The sequence below is a fragment of the Echinops telfairi genome, unplaced genomic scaffold (genome assembly GCF_000313985.2).
Source record: "Echinops telfairi isolate 266 unplaced genomic scaffold, ASM31398v2 ScPeMD7_2565;HRSCAF=3150, whole genome shotgun sequence".
Classification (NCBI taxonomy): domain Eukaryota; kingdom Metazoa; phylum Chordata; class Mammalia; order Afrosoricida; family Tenrecidae; genus Echinops; species Echinops telfairi.
Window position 1 is genome coordinate 155,166 of NW_022106463.1, and position 17,941 is coordinate 173,106.

General features: G+C 37.9%; 1 protein-coding gene across 3 annotated transcripts in view; it reads right to left on the bottom strand.

Annotated features, from left to right (window-relative positions):
* PSPC1 (paraspeckle component 1) overlaps positions 1 to 17,941 on the bottom strand; it is a 109,003-nt gene that overhangs the window by 62,541 nt on the left and 28,521 nt on the right. For all 3 annotated transcript variants that reach the window (XR_006680433.1, XM_004714835.3, XM_045294028.1), the window contains exons 3-4: positions 15,868 to 15,963; positions 11,765 to 11,961 (exon numbers count right to left, since the gene is read on the bottom strand). Coding sequence is in view for 2 of the 3 variants with exons in the window: in XM_004714835.3 (XP_004714892.1) it covers positions 11,765 to 11,961; positions 15,868 to 15,963 (293 nt within the window). In the remaining variant the exon portion in view is untranslated. The remainder of the gene's footprint in view (positions 1 to 11,764; positions 11,962 to 15,867; positions 15,964 to 17,941) is intronic.

Below are 17,941 nucleotides of genomic sequence, written 5' to 3' on the forward strand. Positions count from 1 at the left end.
GATTACAAGGATCTATGTGACCTCCTCCCTGGGGGATGGACAACAGAAAAGTGGGTGAAGGGAGACTTCAGACAGTGTAAGACATGCAAAATAATAATTTATAAATTATCAAGGGCTCATGAGAGGGGGAGGGGCAGGGGAGATGAGGAAAATGAGGAGCTGATACCAAGGGCTCAAGTAGAAAGCAGATATTGTGAGAATGATGATGGCAACAAAGTTACAAATGTGCTTGACACAATGGATGGATGGATGGATTGTGATGAGTTGTACGAACCCCCAATAAAATGTTTTTAAAAAATCAAATGTGAAGCAATTATTTGACAACCTCCATCTACAAAAGTGGTGTTTCCATCTTTTGAACTTTCTTTGAAGAATCCTGCCTTTTTGACTTACACTTCCAAACAACAGTTTTGACATGGCATGCTCAAAGGACATAAATTGTGTTCCTTTGAAATGTGCTGTTTTGTGAACAAAACATAATCTAAAGTGGCAATAACTGGGCTCTGGAATATACAGGATACAGAGTAAGATTTCCCAGTGAAATTCTCCTAGGATTGTGCTTGCTCTCAAAGAATGAAAAGCTCAGGTGCATCAGTCAAAATGGAAAATTAACTACTTGGACCAACTTCTTGTCCCTGTTTGCCACCAATGCAGTTTACATTTTCCCGAAATGGCTGCTAATAAATGCCAATGGTTGTATTAACAAGATAACACCCTAGAAAAGGCTGTGATAATGATCTGTGCTTTCCTTAATGCCCAGATTTATCTTGCCCACAGACGCCCTTGTTTCGGTTTGTTTTGTTTCTTTAATTGTGTATTAGTTTACAGATGGTACCACTAACTTTTTGCATTTAACTTATCAAGACAAATGGTTTGCCTTATGTCCCCACCCATCCCCCTCCCTTTTGTGTCTATCTCTTTCTTTTACGATATTATATATCTTCATATTCATTCAAGTCAACACTTGTGGACTTGTGTTGGCAAAACGTAGCTATCTAGCCATGTGTGGCTCTGAAGGACAATGGAAAATTATTAAAGGATATTATTCCAATAATGGTGATTGTGTTTAAATAATTTTTAACTTGTTGTGAGGAACAGGGACAGGATTGGCTATCCCATCTAAAGAGTTTACCGTCTCCTAGTCTGGACTATTAATTCCCTGTTCCCCAGCCCCCTTACCATCCTGGGTATTCATCAGTCTCTATTTGTTAATGAAAACAAAGGTTATCTTACATTTTTCCTTTTGTGACTAACTTCATCACAGTGTTCTCCAACCATACATAACATGAGGTGTCTTAGCTTCATCACTACCAGTTAATGATGCAAGGAATTCCACTATATGTATGTACTATAAGTTTACTCATTTGTTCACCAATAGGCATCTAGACTTTTACCATTTTCTTGCAATTGTAGATAGATCTGCAGTGAACATGAGTGTGCTACGGTCTCTATATCTGCAGGGTATATACTAAATAACGTGCCTGATGATTGGTCGCATGGTGTTTCTATTCAGAACATTTTTGTTCGAGTCATTCTATTCCCACAGTTTGTAGCACCATTTTACAGCCTCACCAACAGTGTATCAGGGTTCCAAACTCTTCCAGTTTCAATTATTTGTGAAGAAATCCACTTGCATTCTATAAATATTTGATGCTAGCCTTGAACTGAACATCTTTTTTCCTTCGGTCCCAAAATGAGACGAAGATAAATATATTTCTGAGAAATCTTGTCTGCAGCTATCCAGTGAAGCAAAAAGCAATACATTTTTTAAAATAAACAATGCTAGTATGACAATAGACGCTGATATATTTTGATGCTCCCTGGGTGACGCCATATGCAATTGGTGCTGAAAACCAAACAACTATGATGTAAATATTTCAATTTGATTACATCCAATATAAACATGACTTATTTTATAATTTATCTGTTTTTAAAAGAGCAGCTACCTTTTACACAAGAGCTTAGTGGTACATTGGCTATTTGTCTGCTATTGTAAAAGGTATGCAGTGCAAACACACTAGCTGAGTTACTCAGAAGAAATGAGGTTACACTCTGTTCCTACAAGTCCTGAGGACAGTTCCAGTCTGTCCTACAGGGTGGGTATAAACCAGAATTCAATCAATGAAATGGATTTGGTTCTGGTTTGGTTTACCTAATACATACAAATGTGAAAACCTGCCTTGGAACTTTCTTGTTAAAATAGAAATAAGAATGTAAGTAGCCATTGGATCATCAAATAAAAGGACAAATTATAAGAAAAGGTTGATAATGTATGATGTTATTAATACTTTAGTTATGGTGGATGGAAATTACAAACAAAAATTTTACAAGAACTGGTTTCAATGATTTTAAAGAAATTCCTTTAAAATGTGTATATCTAATACAAAAAGATAATGTGAAATGCTAAAACTACAAAATCTGTTTCTTCAATTAAAAGATGATAAAAATATAATGAAAATTTTCCATAAACTTTTTATACCGCCCCCTCCATACATTTTAAACCAGAGGCTGAATAGATGGGGAAAGTATAGGAAATGTTAATGGGAGTGAACACCTGAAAATTCTTTCAGCTTTGTTTTATGTTAAAGTCTTTTTCCTAACAAAATATTAGAGGGAAGCATGGATAACAGATGCTCCCTTTAAGTTACTGAAATTCAGACTCCACATGGAAATCTGTAAAGGGGTCAAAATATTGGAGGGGGTATGCAAGAGAGAATCAAGCTTATTTCAGACTACATACAAACATCCAATTCTAGAAGACAATGAAATGACACTACTGAATATATGAAGAGGCGGGGGCGAAGCGGGGGCCACACCCAAGAATTTTTTATCATTCAAGTGCCAGTAAAAAGTGCAAAGATAATATTATGTAATAGTTGAGGGAAAAACCTTGAGATGTAATGTTCATATAAACCCTTCTTACTAAAAGCAGTAACAAATATTAAGGTAAAGACATGAGAATCCTAATTAAATTTTTTGAAGATGTTTTTAGGTGCCAACAAAATGGTTCAATTCAGAAAGCTTAGGAATAACAGAATGAAACACTGCCCGGTCCTGCGTCATCCTCACAATTGTTCCTATGTTTGAATCAATCAAAATCAATCTTTTCAAAGGTCTTTTTTTTTTTTGGGGGGGGGGGGGGGGGGCACTACACTACATCTTTACCAAACATGATGTCCTTCTCCAGAGACTGGAGTCTCCTGACAACATGTCCAAGGTACATGAGACCAAGTCTCATCAACCTTGTCGCTAAGGAGCATTCTGACTGTGCTTCTTCCAAAACAGATGTTTGTTGTTCTTGGAGGTCATGATTATTTCAATATTTTGTGCAAGCATCACAATTAAAATGCATTAATTTTTCTTGAGTCTTCCTTAATCAACAGTGGAAAATAATACTATGGCTTGGGTCAGGTGGACCCGACTCCTTGTCTTCAAGTAACATCCTTGATTTTTAACACCCTTGATTTAAAGAAATCTTGTGCAGCAGATTCGCTCAATGCATTGTGTCTTGACCTCCTGATTGCTCCTTTCAAGAACACTGATTGTAGGTCCAAGCAATTCCAATTCCTTGACAACTTCCATCGTTTCTCCAATCACACTGATGTTACCTATTGGTCCAGCTATAAAGATTTTGGTTTAATTGACATCTACATGCAACCATTATGAAGGCTGAAATCCTTGATCATCAAAAAGGAAGTCCTCCTCTCTTTCAGCAAGCAAAATTGTGTCATCTGTATATCAAAGGTTCTTACTAAGCCTTCCTCTAATACTGATGCCATTTTCTTCACATAATCCAGCTTCTCGAATTAGTTGTTTGACATACAGACCAGTAAGTATGGTGAGAGGATCCAATCTTGATGGTACAAAGTCAGTACACCTTTCCTGATATTTTTCCCGATTTTTTCTCTTTAAAAAAAAAGAGCGTTTTATTGGGGGTTATTATATATAACAGGCCATGCATTATTTCAAGATGTACAATTATTGGCATCAACAATTTCTAAACATTCTTTCATGCGCCCTTTGATATCGGCTTTTTCTTTTCCCCTCCCTCCCCCACCCTTATGTATCGTTATTATTTATACATATCTTACACCACCCATTCTAACCCTTCACCTAATTTCCTGGTATTCTTCCCGAGGGGGGTTATTCTGCCAACATTGTTCTCCATTTCCCCATTCTATCCCTTCCGGCCCATTCCTTTCCCCTATACTCCTAGAATCACTGCTCCCATTACTGTTTCTGAAAGGATTTGTCTTTCCTGAATTCCATACAATGGAAGCTCTCATCTGTGCAATTGTCTGTACACTGGTCTAGCAAGAATTGAAAGATTGAGCTGAGCTAACAGTGAGGGGAGGAAGGATTAAAGACCTAGGAGCGTAGTGTATTTCAGCGCTAAACTGCCCTCTGGATGCATTTTCTCCTCCGTGCAGCTCCTCTGCATGAGGACACCGTTCCTGATTTTTTAACTATGTGTTATGTCCTTATTCTATCCAAACAGCTGTCTCTTGACCCATATAAATGTTCCCCACATGCAAAATCGTCTATGGAATTCCCACTCTTCCCCAAGACTATCTCTATAGTTTATCATTCTCACACATGAATGTCTTGGCATAGTATACATAAAACACAAGTAAATTCCTCTGTATTGTCTCATCCCCAGCCTAGTAAACCATAAGTTTCTGGTTCAAAATGGCCAGTAACAGTCCATTTAGGTTCATTAATTCCTAGGATGTCGATGTTTATGTTTCATTTCTTTTTGAAATTTCCAATTCTCCTATATATATACTTTGTACATTCCAAGTTTCAGTAATTAATTGATTTCAGAGCAGTACCCCAACAGTACATGAAGGTCCCAAAGGATTTGCTTCTGCATGCTTTACCCCTTTGTGGTAGACTTTACTTTGAAAAGGGACCTCTTTCTTTCTCAGTCATATTTTGAGTGCTTTGGGACCTGAAGGACTCATCTTCTAGAACTATCTCCAATAATATTCTGCTTCTTTTTGCTTGTGTCCAGAAGGTTCTCCTTGGCTAATTCCTCAAAAGTAGCCAGCTTATTCCTTCTTCATAGCCTGTTCCAAGTCTGGAAGTTCTGTTCAGCTTTAGATGAGCCTGCTGACATTTGAAATACCAGTGACAGCTTCCAGCACCACAGGCACATATTAGCCACCAGAATACAACCAACTGAAAGTGTTAAATTCAAAAAATAAAAAGCAAACGAGTGAGCAAAAATCAAGAAAGAAAAGGGGGGTGCAGAAAATGCCCATTTCCTCACTCTGTGTCTTATTTTATAATTAGAATTCCAAAGATATCATTTAAAAACAATATACTTCAAACGAATTATTTAATAAAAGGAAAGCACGAAGAATGATAACATAATGAACACCTCCTGACGGAAAGAAGAGAGAATAGGCAGAGTGTTAACATGATTTATTGCGCTTAACAATGATGAATACATGAATCATGGAAAAAACTCAAGAATTTTTTCCTATAATGATGGTCACGTGTGTAAAAACTGCTCGAAAGGGTTTGGAGAACTGTGACAAGGTTTACCATCTGAGATGTCCAAGGATAGGTTTGAATAGAGTTAACTGTTTAGTTGGAAGTCCAGTGTCAAACCATTAATGCTACCCAGATACGCCCCCCACCCTCATAACAAATCCACTCCATAGCAACTAAAAAAAACCAAACACTATCAAAGGATTTGGTGCTTAATCTTCGATGACAATTTGTAGATTTTATGCAAGATAGGAAATGATTTACCGGAATAATTAAATGGATAATAATAAAATTTATCTTTAAAGGGAAAAAATAAAATAATAATAATTTAAAATTACCAAGGGTAAGGAAGGAAAGGAAGAAGGGTGAGGGAGAAAGTATACAGATACCAAGGGCTCAAGGAGAAAAAAATTATTCTGAGAATGATGACAACAAATGTACAAATGTGCTTGGCACAATGAATGTACGTGATAAGAGTCGTACAAGGCCCCAATAAAATGATTTTTTTTAAAAGGAAAAAAGTAGGAATATGCAAAATGTTTACAAGTCAAATTTAGAAGGGAACACAGGGAACCAATACAGAGGTCTGAGGGGCTGGCCCCATTCCCAACTACATGGACAGCACCCCCTCACTGCAAAAGAATTCACATCAGAGGATAGCACTGAAACTACAGCTCAGAGAGGAACATGTCTAACTAGAGCACACAGGAGCAAATGAAAGGAGAGGAATTAAGAGAGTGGAACACATCCTGGCCCACCAAGACCTGAGGAAGATATTCCCCAGAAAGAGCAGCCACAGCACAAAAGGACTGTAGGGCTGGCCCCACTACGAGACACCTTCACCTCACTGACCCTAGCATTATGGGGGACAACACTGGAGACACACTGCTGGAATTACGCCAGATCTGACCCTCCCACACTGAGGCAAAACACTAAGGGTGTGTAACAGAACAGCAAGGGGAACAGAGTAACGAAGTCCCCAGGGAATACCAAAAATAGACTTTGGGGTCAGGGCATGGCACCCCATCAGACTCTACCAGAAAACACGTAGACCTTGAACAACTTACAGTCTTTTCTTTTGTTTTTTTTTTGTCATTGGTTTGTTGTTGCTTTGTTTACTTTTGTTGCCTTGTTTTGCTGTCTTTTTTTTATGTGAATATAATTATCTCTGCAGGTCTATCTAGATAAGATAGAAAATAAACAATATGGATGAGAAAACAATGGAACTCAGGATTCCAGGGGGACATGGGAGAGGGGGAGGCAAGGGAAAGAAAGTGGGTGCTAACCAACCAGGAACAAGGGAACAACAAATGATCCAAAGTGGATGGTTAGGAGGGTGAAGGAGGCCTGGTAGGGTTTGATCAAGGGCAATGTAATCAAGAGCAATTACTGAAACCCAAATGAAGGCTGAACATAATAGTGGGACAAGGTGAAAGTAAAAGGAAATAAAGGAAAGAACTAGGAGGCAAAGGGCATTTATAGAGGTCTAAATACAGACATGTATATATGCAAACATATTCGTATGTGATCAGGAAATAGATCTATGTGCATTTATTTATAGGTTTAGTATTAAGGTGGCAGTTTGATATTAGGCCTCCACTCAAGTAGTCCCTCAATGCAAGAACACTTTATTCTATTAACCTGGCAGTACATGCTCACCTTCCCGACATGATCGCTGAAAACAAAGAGAGTGTATAAGCAAATGTGGTGAAGAAAGCTGATGGTGCCCAATTATTAAAAGATACAGCGTCTGGCTTGAAGATAAACAAGCGGCCATCTAGCTGAGAAGCAACAAAGCACACATGGAAAAGGCACACCAGCCTGTGTGATTATGAGGTGTCAATTAGGATCAAGTATTAGGCATCAAAGAACAAAAAAATCATTTCATTGTGAATGAGGGGGAGTGTGGAGTGGAGACCCAAAGCCCATCTGTAGGCAACTGGACATCCCCTTACAGAAGGGTTGTGGGGAGGAGACGAGCCAATCAGGGTGCAGTATAGCAACGATGAAACATACAACTTTCCTCTAGTTCTTTAATGCTTCCTCCCCACTATTATCATGATCCCAATACTACCTTACAAATCCAGCTAGACCAGAGGATGTACACTGGTACAGATAAGAACTGGAAACAGGGAATAAAGGACAGATAAACCCCTCAGGACCAATAATGAGAGTAGAGATACCAGGAGGGTAAGGGTAAGGGTAAGGTGGGGGGGCGGGGGGAGGATTGTAACTGATCACAATGATCTCCATATAACCCCCTCCCCGGGAGACGGCCAACAGAAAAGTGGGTGAAGGGAGACATCAGACAGTGAAAGACATGACAAAATAATAATAATAATTTATAAATTATCAAGGGTTCATGGGGGGGTGGCAAATGAGGAGTTGATACCAAGGGCTCGAGTAGAAAGAAAATGTCTTGAGAATGATAATGGCAACAAAGGTACAAATGTGCTTGACACAATGGATGGATGTATGGATTGTGATGAGAATTGTACGAGCCCCCAATAAAATGATCAGGGAAAAAAAAAAATTAGATGGGAAGAAATCCAGAAACTGAAGAATGTACCTGATGCCTGGTGACTACTACAGAAATGAGATGCAAAACCAAAGGCAATTAGATACTTATTATAATGAAGCAAGGAATGGAGCCAAGATGCTGGCTTATTCAGATAGCAAAGATCCGAGCAACCAAGTGAAACAAAGACAGATGATAATCCTGGAACCTTGAGCATCAAATATTAGGGCAAAAAGTAGAGGCTTTTAATCCCTTTACTCCTCACCAGTGCTGTGTAGCCTTGATCAAGTTGTACTGTGTTGTACATTGTCACCCATTACTCAACATAAGGGAATTGCTGACGTGAGTAACAGGCAAGAAGAAGATGTAGGGCAGATGACCTGATCTTATACATAGAAAACTCCAGATTCCCACAAGAAAGTAAGTAATAAAAGGCTGTGGGATGGAAGTGGGAGTAGCTTCGGCCAATACAGTATCAACATAGAAGTCTGATATCGGTAATAATAGCTGTCCCATCCCCCTCCTGCAAAATGATAAAATGGCTACAGTAAATTTAACAAAGGATATGAAACTCTTATGTCTAGCATAAAAGAAAGCTACAAAACACACTCCAAGAAATTAAAAGAGACCAACATAAAAAGAAAAACATGCTTCATGGACTGAAGATTGAGCATTATGAAAATGTCAATTGGGGGAGAGAAGGTATAAGAGGGAGACAAGACAATGTCAAGGAGTCCAGGAAGGAAAAGAATGTTTGGAAATGGAATGTAGTAGCAATTATACAATACTGCTTGATTCAACTATGGAATGATATATGTATTAACTCTAATTAAAAAATAATTTGAAAAAGAAAGTGCCTGGGGGAGGGAGGGGATAAAGGGGACCTGATATCAAGGAGTTCAAGAAGAAAATGTTTTGAAACTGATTGTGGTACCAACTGTACAATACTGCTTGATGTGATTAACTATGGAATGTCATATCTGTAAGAGGAGGGAGGGGAAAAATGAGGACCTAATGCCGGGGGGCTTACGTGGAGAGGAAATGTTTTGAGAATGATGAGGGCAATGAATGTACAAATGCGCTTTACACAACTGATGTCTGTATGGATTGTGATAAGAGTTGTATGAGCCCCTAATATAATAAAATGATTAAAAAAAAGAGAAATCCCAATAAAAAGATTGACTGTTTAAAAAAGAGAAATGAAACCACCGTAGCCAAAAATAAAAATCCTTTCCGTGAGAATGTGGAAAACAAAGAAAATGCCAATTCTACTCAAAGTAATCTATAAATCTAGAATGCAATCCCAGTACAATCCCCTACAAAGTTAGATAACAAAATGGAAAAACTAATCAGACTTTATACAGAAAGGCAAAAATCAAGCCCACTGCCACTCCCTACACCAGCAGTGTTTAAAAGTACCAATCTCTGCACCACCTCACTAATATGTGTTGCTTTCTGGTTTAGAATGATCAGTGCCATTTTTACAAGATGAGGCCTCATTGTAGTTTGATTAGTGTTATCTCTAAAGGCTGATGGTGGGAAGTGGCTTACCTGTCCTTGCTAGCAACCTGAATGTCTTCTTAAAGGGTCTGTTCGTGTTCTTTGCTCATTTTATTGGACTGTGTGTGTGTATGTTGTTGTTGTAAATTTATCCTATTATGTTTTCTACATATTTTAGAGCAGTGTTTCCTAAGTGGATGATGCTGCGCCCCCACCCCGGGGGAGCTGGGAGGATACAATGAGGCTGGCAAAAGCAAGATACCTAAACTTAACATGGATTATGGGCTGTAGTACAGAAAACTTTTCCATATCCTAGGGTACTGATATTAACCTCCAATACCCCCACTGAAAAGTGAGAGGAGGGCCAATAAGTTTGGGAACCTGCATTTAGAGATTAGAACCTTGTCAGATACATTGCTGCCAATTTTCTTCCCTTAGTCTGTAGGGTGTGTGTGTGTGTGTGTGTGCGCGCGCGCGCGCGCTTTGCTCCTTTAGGACAAGTATTTTAATCAGTATAAGCTTGTGAATGGTCATCCATGATACAATTATCATCCTCCTCACAGGTATCATCCTCCTCACAGGTAGAGCAGAGAAGAGTGAGGAAAATAACAAAGACTACAGTAAACAAGTCTCCCAAAGCCTGGGACCAGAAATAGATGGTACCTGACCAACTAACCACTCTTGACCAGGGAAACAATTCTTGGTTAGAAGGGTTGGAAAATGTCGACAAAACTCAGATTCAAAACAGAGACAACTTACTGGAAAGACAGAATGGAGGAAGCCCAAACCTACCACTCTAATATACCCTTTTAACTTAGAACTGAACCCACTCCTAGAAGTCAACTTTCAACCAAATAGATGCTTTCAACTAAACCATAATGCCATTTATTGAAACAACATCCATGAGAACCATGCTTATCAACAGGCAACATTTACTCAAAAGTGAAGATAAAAATAAAACGGACAGAAATGGAAAACTAGTAGAAATGGAAGAGTACTTTCATACTGAGAGGACAGGAACCAATTATCAATGAACAATTTAAATCAGGCAATTAGTTTGCAGTATAAACTTTTGAAATCACGAAATGGATGAGAGGTAGAGAAAATATACTTGCAGATTTATAATGATTTAATTTAAAATCATAACAAGTGACTTTTGAGTTTTAGCAGTCAATGCTAAGTTCGAATTCGGGCAAGATTTTCCCAACACTGCTTCATGAGCCTCAGGATTTTATGTCATCAAAATCGGAAATTATTTACAATTATTTGTTTTAAAAGAGATCAGCTTGAGAAGCTATAGTTAGTGAGCCAAGTGTTAGCTAGTGGTTTTTTTTCCTGTTTTGGTTTTTATTAATCATTTTATTGGGGGCTCGTACAATTCTTATCACAATCCATACATACATCCATTGTGTCAAGCACATATATACATTTGTTGCCATCATCATTCTCAAAACATTTGCCGTCTACTTGAGCCCTAAATATTGGCTCCTCGTTTTCCCCCTCCTTCCCTCCCCCCCTCCCTCATGAACCCTTCATAATTCATAAATTATTATTTTGTCATATGTTACACTGTCCGACGGTTCTTAGATGATGATACAAGCATTCATCACTCAGCTGGTTTAACAACCCAAAAAGAAGATGGTGATAAAAACCCAGAATAAGGGCAGAGGGAGACATGAGCTTCATCATGTTATATAATCACTGGACTCACAGATTAATTTGATTTTCTTAAATTGCCATCACCATACACAAGTAAGTATTTTCTATAGATGTCAAAGATTATTCATTTGTAATCTTTTGGTGTGCAATTACATAGTCAAATATTCAGCATTTGTCCCACTTTATTTCCATAAAAATCGCTGCTTTGACACCATAACTACCCACACCAAGAATTAACCATTGTGCTCCTTGTCCCCAGCAGAATCGGGTTATATAGTACTGGCAAAATGTAACATCTTTTAATTACAAATGAAAATAACTCAGTGCCTTTTATGGGAGGGAGCCGGGAAATTGAATGACCTTCAACAATACTATTCATGCAGGGAAAGTATATTTTTAATAAGTTTAAGTTTGGGGGTGGTATAAAGTCCACAAGGTTAGAGATTTTTATTTCTAATGCACTGTTTGAGGTTTGTCTGTCAATACTTATTGGCAATTTAAAATATTAGTACATATCAATAGGATGTAAATAAAACCTCTGGATAGAATAAAAGAAAAATATCACACATCTATGTAAAAGCCAATTTTTACCTTGCCTCATTAGCATTAACTGGTGTTCGTGCCTAGCTGCTTCCATTTCTGCCTCTAGTTTCTCTTTGGCTTCTCTGATGTTTCTATCAACCTGCTCCCGCTGCTGCTTTTCCATTTCGTCAAGAGCCTTCCATCGAGATGCATACTCAAATTCAAATGTCCCAGGCTGGGCAAAACGCGGAGGCTGTTCTCTTTCCCTAAATTTACATTGTAAAAACATACACAGAATGTATGTTTAAAGGCAAATCAGCAAAACACCGTAATAACTACTATTTATTGAGCTCTTTGAAATGTTGAAGATACTGTAACTGGCAGGTTCTGCCAAGTACTATCTCATAGCAATACCTTGAGGTGAATCTTATAGCAATACCTTGAGGTGAATCTTAAAGGCCTGAGATGAAAAACTACCCACGGACACAGATCTAGTAAGTTAATGACACCAGGATTCAAACCTAAACAATTTGATGGTAAAACCTGTACTCAATTATCACTTTAAATAAAGGTTGCTTTTCATTCAAATAACAATTTACATAAGATAAATCTCTAACACTGGAATCAGTGTGTCCCAAGTTAGATGCCTGGAATCAGTTTTCTTTCTCTAAAGGATATTTAGAGACACTAATTAAAGGCAGCCAAATAATAGGTGTTGTCTGCCAGATTGAGTTGGCCAAGGAATAAAGGCCTAAAAATATACTTGAAATAAAAACAAAATGTTCAATTATTCTGGGGTATTGTAGCTCCCATTAAGAAAAGTATTGATAACAACAGAACCCCCATCCCATCCATGAAAATATAAAATATTTCACAATTTAAATTTTAAGTTTAATTTGGGGTCCAGGAAGGATGGTCATGAGTGAAACCAAAGGGGGAGCTGCCACAGAGGGAAAAACGTAGTAACAATAGCTTCAAAGAGTATGTGTATAGCAAGCAGTATGCGAAAAATCAGTCGGCCACAGCATAACAATTCTGTGTCTGGAGACAGATTTGTATTATTTGATAATTATAATCATCCACTAATTTTTCTGAAAGAATTAATAATTAACAGTTCTTTTTTAAAAAAATTTTTGTTGTGAGAGAGCGAGGCAGTGAGTGAGTCAGGCAGTGAGTGAGGCAGTGAGACAGTGAGAGAGTGAGGCAGTGAGAGAGTCTAATTAACAGTTCTTATAGATCCACTGTAATCATAAAAATGTGACAAGTTCATTTTCTTCCCAGGGAAATTTTAAAAACATAATATAGACTCTTGGAATAGAGCTGAGCTAGAGTCTTCGCCCGCTTTGTAAACCTGCCTGTCAAGAACTGATTATTAGTAATATTTGGAACATAAGTAGGTTTGCTGAGATAATTAAATCTTTATGTAAACATATATCTGTACATTCTGTGTTTTGTGACACTTTCTAATTCCAGTTGTCTAGTTTCTGAATCTAAAAGTCAGCTGCTCTTTCAAATTTGGCATAAGAAGCCATGACCAGAAAAACTTTTAAGTGGATGAAAAAAATCTTTGAAAAATGACATGACTTACTTCTGATGCCTTTTCCCTTAAAATGATTTCTTCCCTGGCTTCCAGAACACTCCCCTACCCCCCATAGCTCCCTTTATTCCACTGACTGCTGCCTGTTTTTGCTGATTCCTTCTGGTAATCCAAATCTCTATCAATATTTAATTCCAAGCAGGAAAGCTCCTCTAGTTTCCAAATTCAAATCCAACTCCCACTTTATATTACTACTTGGAATGTCGATCATAGTGAAGGTAGTATGTTCACAACTGAGTTTCTGATCTTCCCCAAAAATGTATCTCCAAATCACTTATAAATTCCCTACTTTCAGTTGCTTAGGCAAAAAAAACCTTAGTTATCCTTATTACTGTGTTTCTTCCTTTCTCACTGGCACCCAACTCTCATTCCCTATCCCATCGCCCCCTCAAAAAAAGCCAAAATCAACTAAATGGCCTATAAAAGTTAACCCTTCACTCCTTCCCAGCACATTCCATCTAGAACACCTCCATCCCTTATCTGACTCCAGCTTCCGTGACCTATACTATTCCTGAAGGGAACATTCCTCCTTCATTGCCCCTCAAGAGCCATTAAGGACAAGAACAAAGGCATACATTGCCCTCCAATTTACTCAACATCTGCTATCTACATGGCTAGCTTACTAATCTCTTTCAAGTGTTTACTCAAATGTCACCTTTTTAGGGAGTCCTTCCTAACCACGAAATTACTCCTGTGTTCCCAGGCATCCCTTTCCACTGTCTCATGTTCCTCTCTAATCATTTTACTTGTTTGTCTGTCTCCCCATCCCACTCACACCACTATGCACTTTGGGCTACTTTGTACAATGGTATTATGGCCACTGTTTGGCACATAGTAAACGTTCCATGTTGCTGTGTAGATCAACTACATGGAAAAGCATCCAACTGCACTAAAATAAAAAATGCTAATTAAATCATAGGCAAGAGATAGCATTTTGAGCACAATCTTAAAATAAATTTTAACATCCTACCACCAAATTTTTTTCTTGGGAGGGGGGAATGAACAAAATTAATGCTTTTATATAAATATGCCAATGAACATAAATTAGTAAAATCAATCTCAAGAGATTTTAAATAAGCATATCTTTTGATCTAAGCTCTTATACTGATTTAATTAGTTTACTCATTATTAATAGCATTTCTCACTACTTAATGTTACGTTTCATATTCTTATTCATTGACTTTATGTCTCTCCATCACCAGAAATGTAACCAACAAGAGGCCAAAGATAGTTCAAGACTACATTGGAACAGTGACTGGCCCAAAGGCCCTCCAACTTGAATTCCACATTGGAAATATATGCTTGTTTAATTTCATAAACACGACTGAGTAAAATTCAACAAGTCATATAAGCAATTTCTATAAAAACATTCAAAACTGAGAAAGACAATTGGTAAAAGAACACTATTGTTGAGAAAAGGTTTTCTTTTTATCTATTAGAATACTTAACTCTGTGCCAGTTTACTTGGATTATTTAATTAGGTACCTTCACCAAAAAGTGTATCTCACAATGTATCTGGATCACACTGTTGAAGTAATTTCCACTATATTGATTTTATTCATTCTGTAGCCATAAAGCTTACTGGTAAGTTTCCACGGACCCACACAACCCCTGTCCCAGTTCTAGGAGTGTTTCTGAAGAAAAGGAATGTTTAGAAAAAAAAGGAAAAGAAAATGAATGTTTCATCCATATAAAAAAGAACCAAGCATTCCATTTAGAGCAGGCCACTTTAGTAACCAAAACATATGAGGGGTACCCTCCCAAAAAAACAGATGTGACATTTGGAACTAGTGCATTTGGAGCTTGTTCCACCAGGTCAGATTATTAACCAAGCTTTCTATTTAGAGCAGTGGTTCTCAACGTTCTTAATGCCACAACCCTTTATTACAGTTCCTCATGTTGTGGGGATCCCCAACCATGAAGTTATTTTTGTTGCTACTTCATAACTGTAATTTTGTTACTGTTATGAATCAGGCGACCCCTGTGAAAGGGTCTAAAAAGATTGCGTGTAACAGTGTGCAACAAAGAAAGCGATTAGATGAGGCACTGGTTTTGCTACCATGACAATGCACCTGGTCACACAGCCATCTAAGTGATCCAGTTTTTGGCCCCAAAAAACTGGCACACCTCTCTTGCCCCACCCACCTTATTCACCTGACTTCATTCTGTGTGGCTTCTGTTTCCCTGAGGACAGTGATTTGACAAGGTTGAAGAGGTGAAGAAGGAAAAAAAAATGAGGAGAGGTGCTTTCAGCCATTCCAACCAGATAAAAAATGTTTCCAAGAATGGAATCACAGATTTGGCAAATGTGTTAAGTGCAATGGAGAGAACTTTGAAAGCAATAAGGCTGTTTTGTTTTTGTGGGTTTATTTTTTTTTTTTTAATAAGGTTTCGTTAAAAAAAATTTCCATACCTTTGGGGAAAATTCCAGTTGTTTTTTTTTGGGGGGGGACCTTGTATTACAGTTCCAAACATAGCATTATATATATATATACACAGTCCAACAATTGATCACAAATGTGATAATACCCTTGAGGGTATCCAAATGAAATGGCTTTATTAAGAAAAATCGTACTTATGATACTGTTGAGTCTTCTGCATCAGCTTCTCTGGCAAGCCATCTTCATCATCGAACTGCTCCATAGGCTCCACGATGACAGGACGAGGGGTTCTGGACAGAGCAAAAAGCATGAGGAGGAATTAACTTCCTGTCTATATTAACTTCATCCTAGACAAGGTTTTACTTGCAAAATATATACAGAATCTCAAAGGTATCATATGTACTCATAAAATCAGTCAAATAAACAGTGAAACAGACAGTAAATACAATCAAGATGTCAGAAACGGAAACAGTTAACTATGAACCACTGTAGTTGATATTACAAAGTACAATAAAAAGAGTATTTAAATGTTTTATTTACGTCTTTGCCACCATCTCATACAACGTATCTCTCTCTGCATACTGTGTCTATGTCTGCAATGCGAAAATTTATTTATTTTGTCTCGTCTAGTCATAGTTTTTGTTACACCCACCAAACAACTGTCATTTTCCTGGTGGGCCGGGATAAAAAGGTGGGAGAAGAGTCCAATTTGATTTTATCAGTGTTTCCCACAGTGGGCAGGCAATATCACCACCCCTGGGGTGTAGGGGCTACAAAAGCAGATACCTGTTCTTTACCCTTGATGATGGGTTCTTAGTACCAAGTAAGTTTAGGAACCTAAGGATTATGAGATTCAGTTGTGACTGTTAACAGCGTTAATTTTGATTGCCATTTTGCTGGGTTTAAAATGAGCCATTTCAGAAGCAAGCTTGGGAGGGAAGGGGGTTTGCTATCAGCAAAAGCGAGCCAGTAGACAGTTGTGACACCATAGCAAGCCACAGTATCAACAAACTCAATCCATGAGATAGGGCGGTTGGTTTCCCATTCTAGACTAGTAAAAGTTGAGTACTCTGGGTATTTAAGGGAATTTGATTTTCCGACCCCTAAGATGTGAGCTGAATGCCTTCAGATTAAGGTTTATATCCAAGTGGCATGCCTTTTAGGCAATTAGCTGCTAAAAGAGTTTTGTAACATTACCCCCAGGAAGGCTAAGAACAGGCCAATAGGCTAGATAAGAGGCCTGCATGTAGGCACTGCAAAGAAGATACTGTCCTAACTAAATAACTGTATCCTAAAAAAAATAAAAAGAATTGTATAAGGAGCACGTCTAACCTAAAATGTAACCTGTTAACTTCCTTAATAAGGTCCACAATTGTTTATCCTTGAGTTCTGTACACCCAGTGCAATCAACTATCAAACTCAGCTACAGAAGCAGAGTGCTATGACAGTGACAATTGGTGTCAGCTGGAGGTAGATGTGGAGGCAGTTGACCTCAGCTTCATAGAAATCAGCCTCATGCCACTATTGATGCTGATGATGGTGGTGATACAATGCCCCAACCTCTGATTTCACAATGCCACCCCACTTTAATATCCCTTATTTAGAAATCTTAAAGCAAAAAAAAAAAAAAGAACAGGATGAGGATTAAAATACTAGCACACAGGTAGAAGAAATGGTGGGTTTGTTTAGTTTTAGAGGGAGAAAAGAGGGAAAAAACAGTTGCTGATAAAACAACTGAATACAGAAATTCTCCATGTTTACAATTTTCCTAAGAAAAAGAAGTTGGAGACTTCATTTGGAAAAATAAGAAATAAGTGGAGTAGATGATATACTGGTAACAGCACTCCCCTGGGCTACCAGTCACCAAGGAAGCAACAGGAAGATCTACTGAACACCACAAGAGGTTGCTCAGAGAGAAAAACTTGACTGCTAACTTTTGAGGTTTTTATAAGTACTTAAAAAGTACCAGTGCATTATAAGAATTTATCATAATATGAGTAAACGGGATGAGTAATAGAATACAAAGAGTTATCATCTAATACATGCTAAAATTTGATTTAAAAATCAGCAAATAACAGAATTACTATCCAGCAATTTCACTTAAAGGTGTGTGTGTGTCCGTGTGTCCAAAAGAAACAAAAGATGAGATGTAAATATTTGCACACCAGTAGTTCAATGCAGCCAACATGCTAAAAATACAAATAGCCCATCAACAGATGAATAAACAATGAGGTACCTCCATAAAGTAGTTTTACCCAGTCACGAACA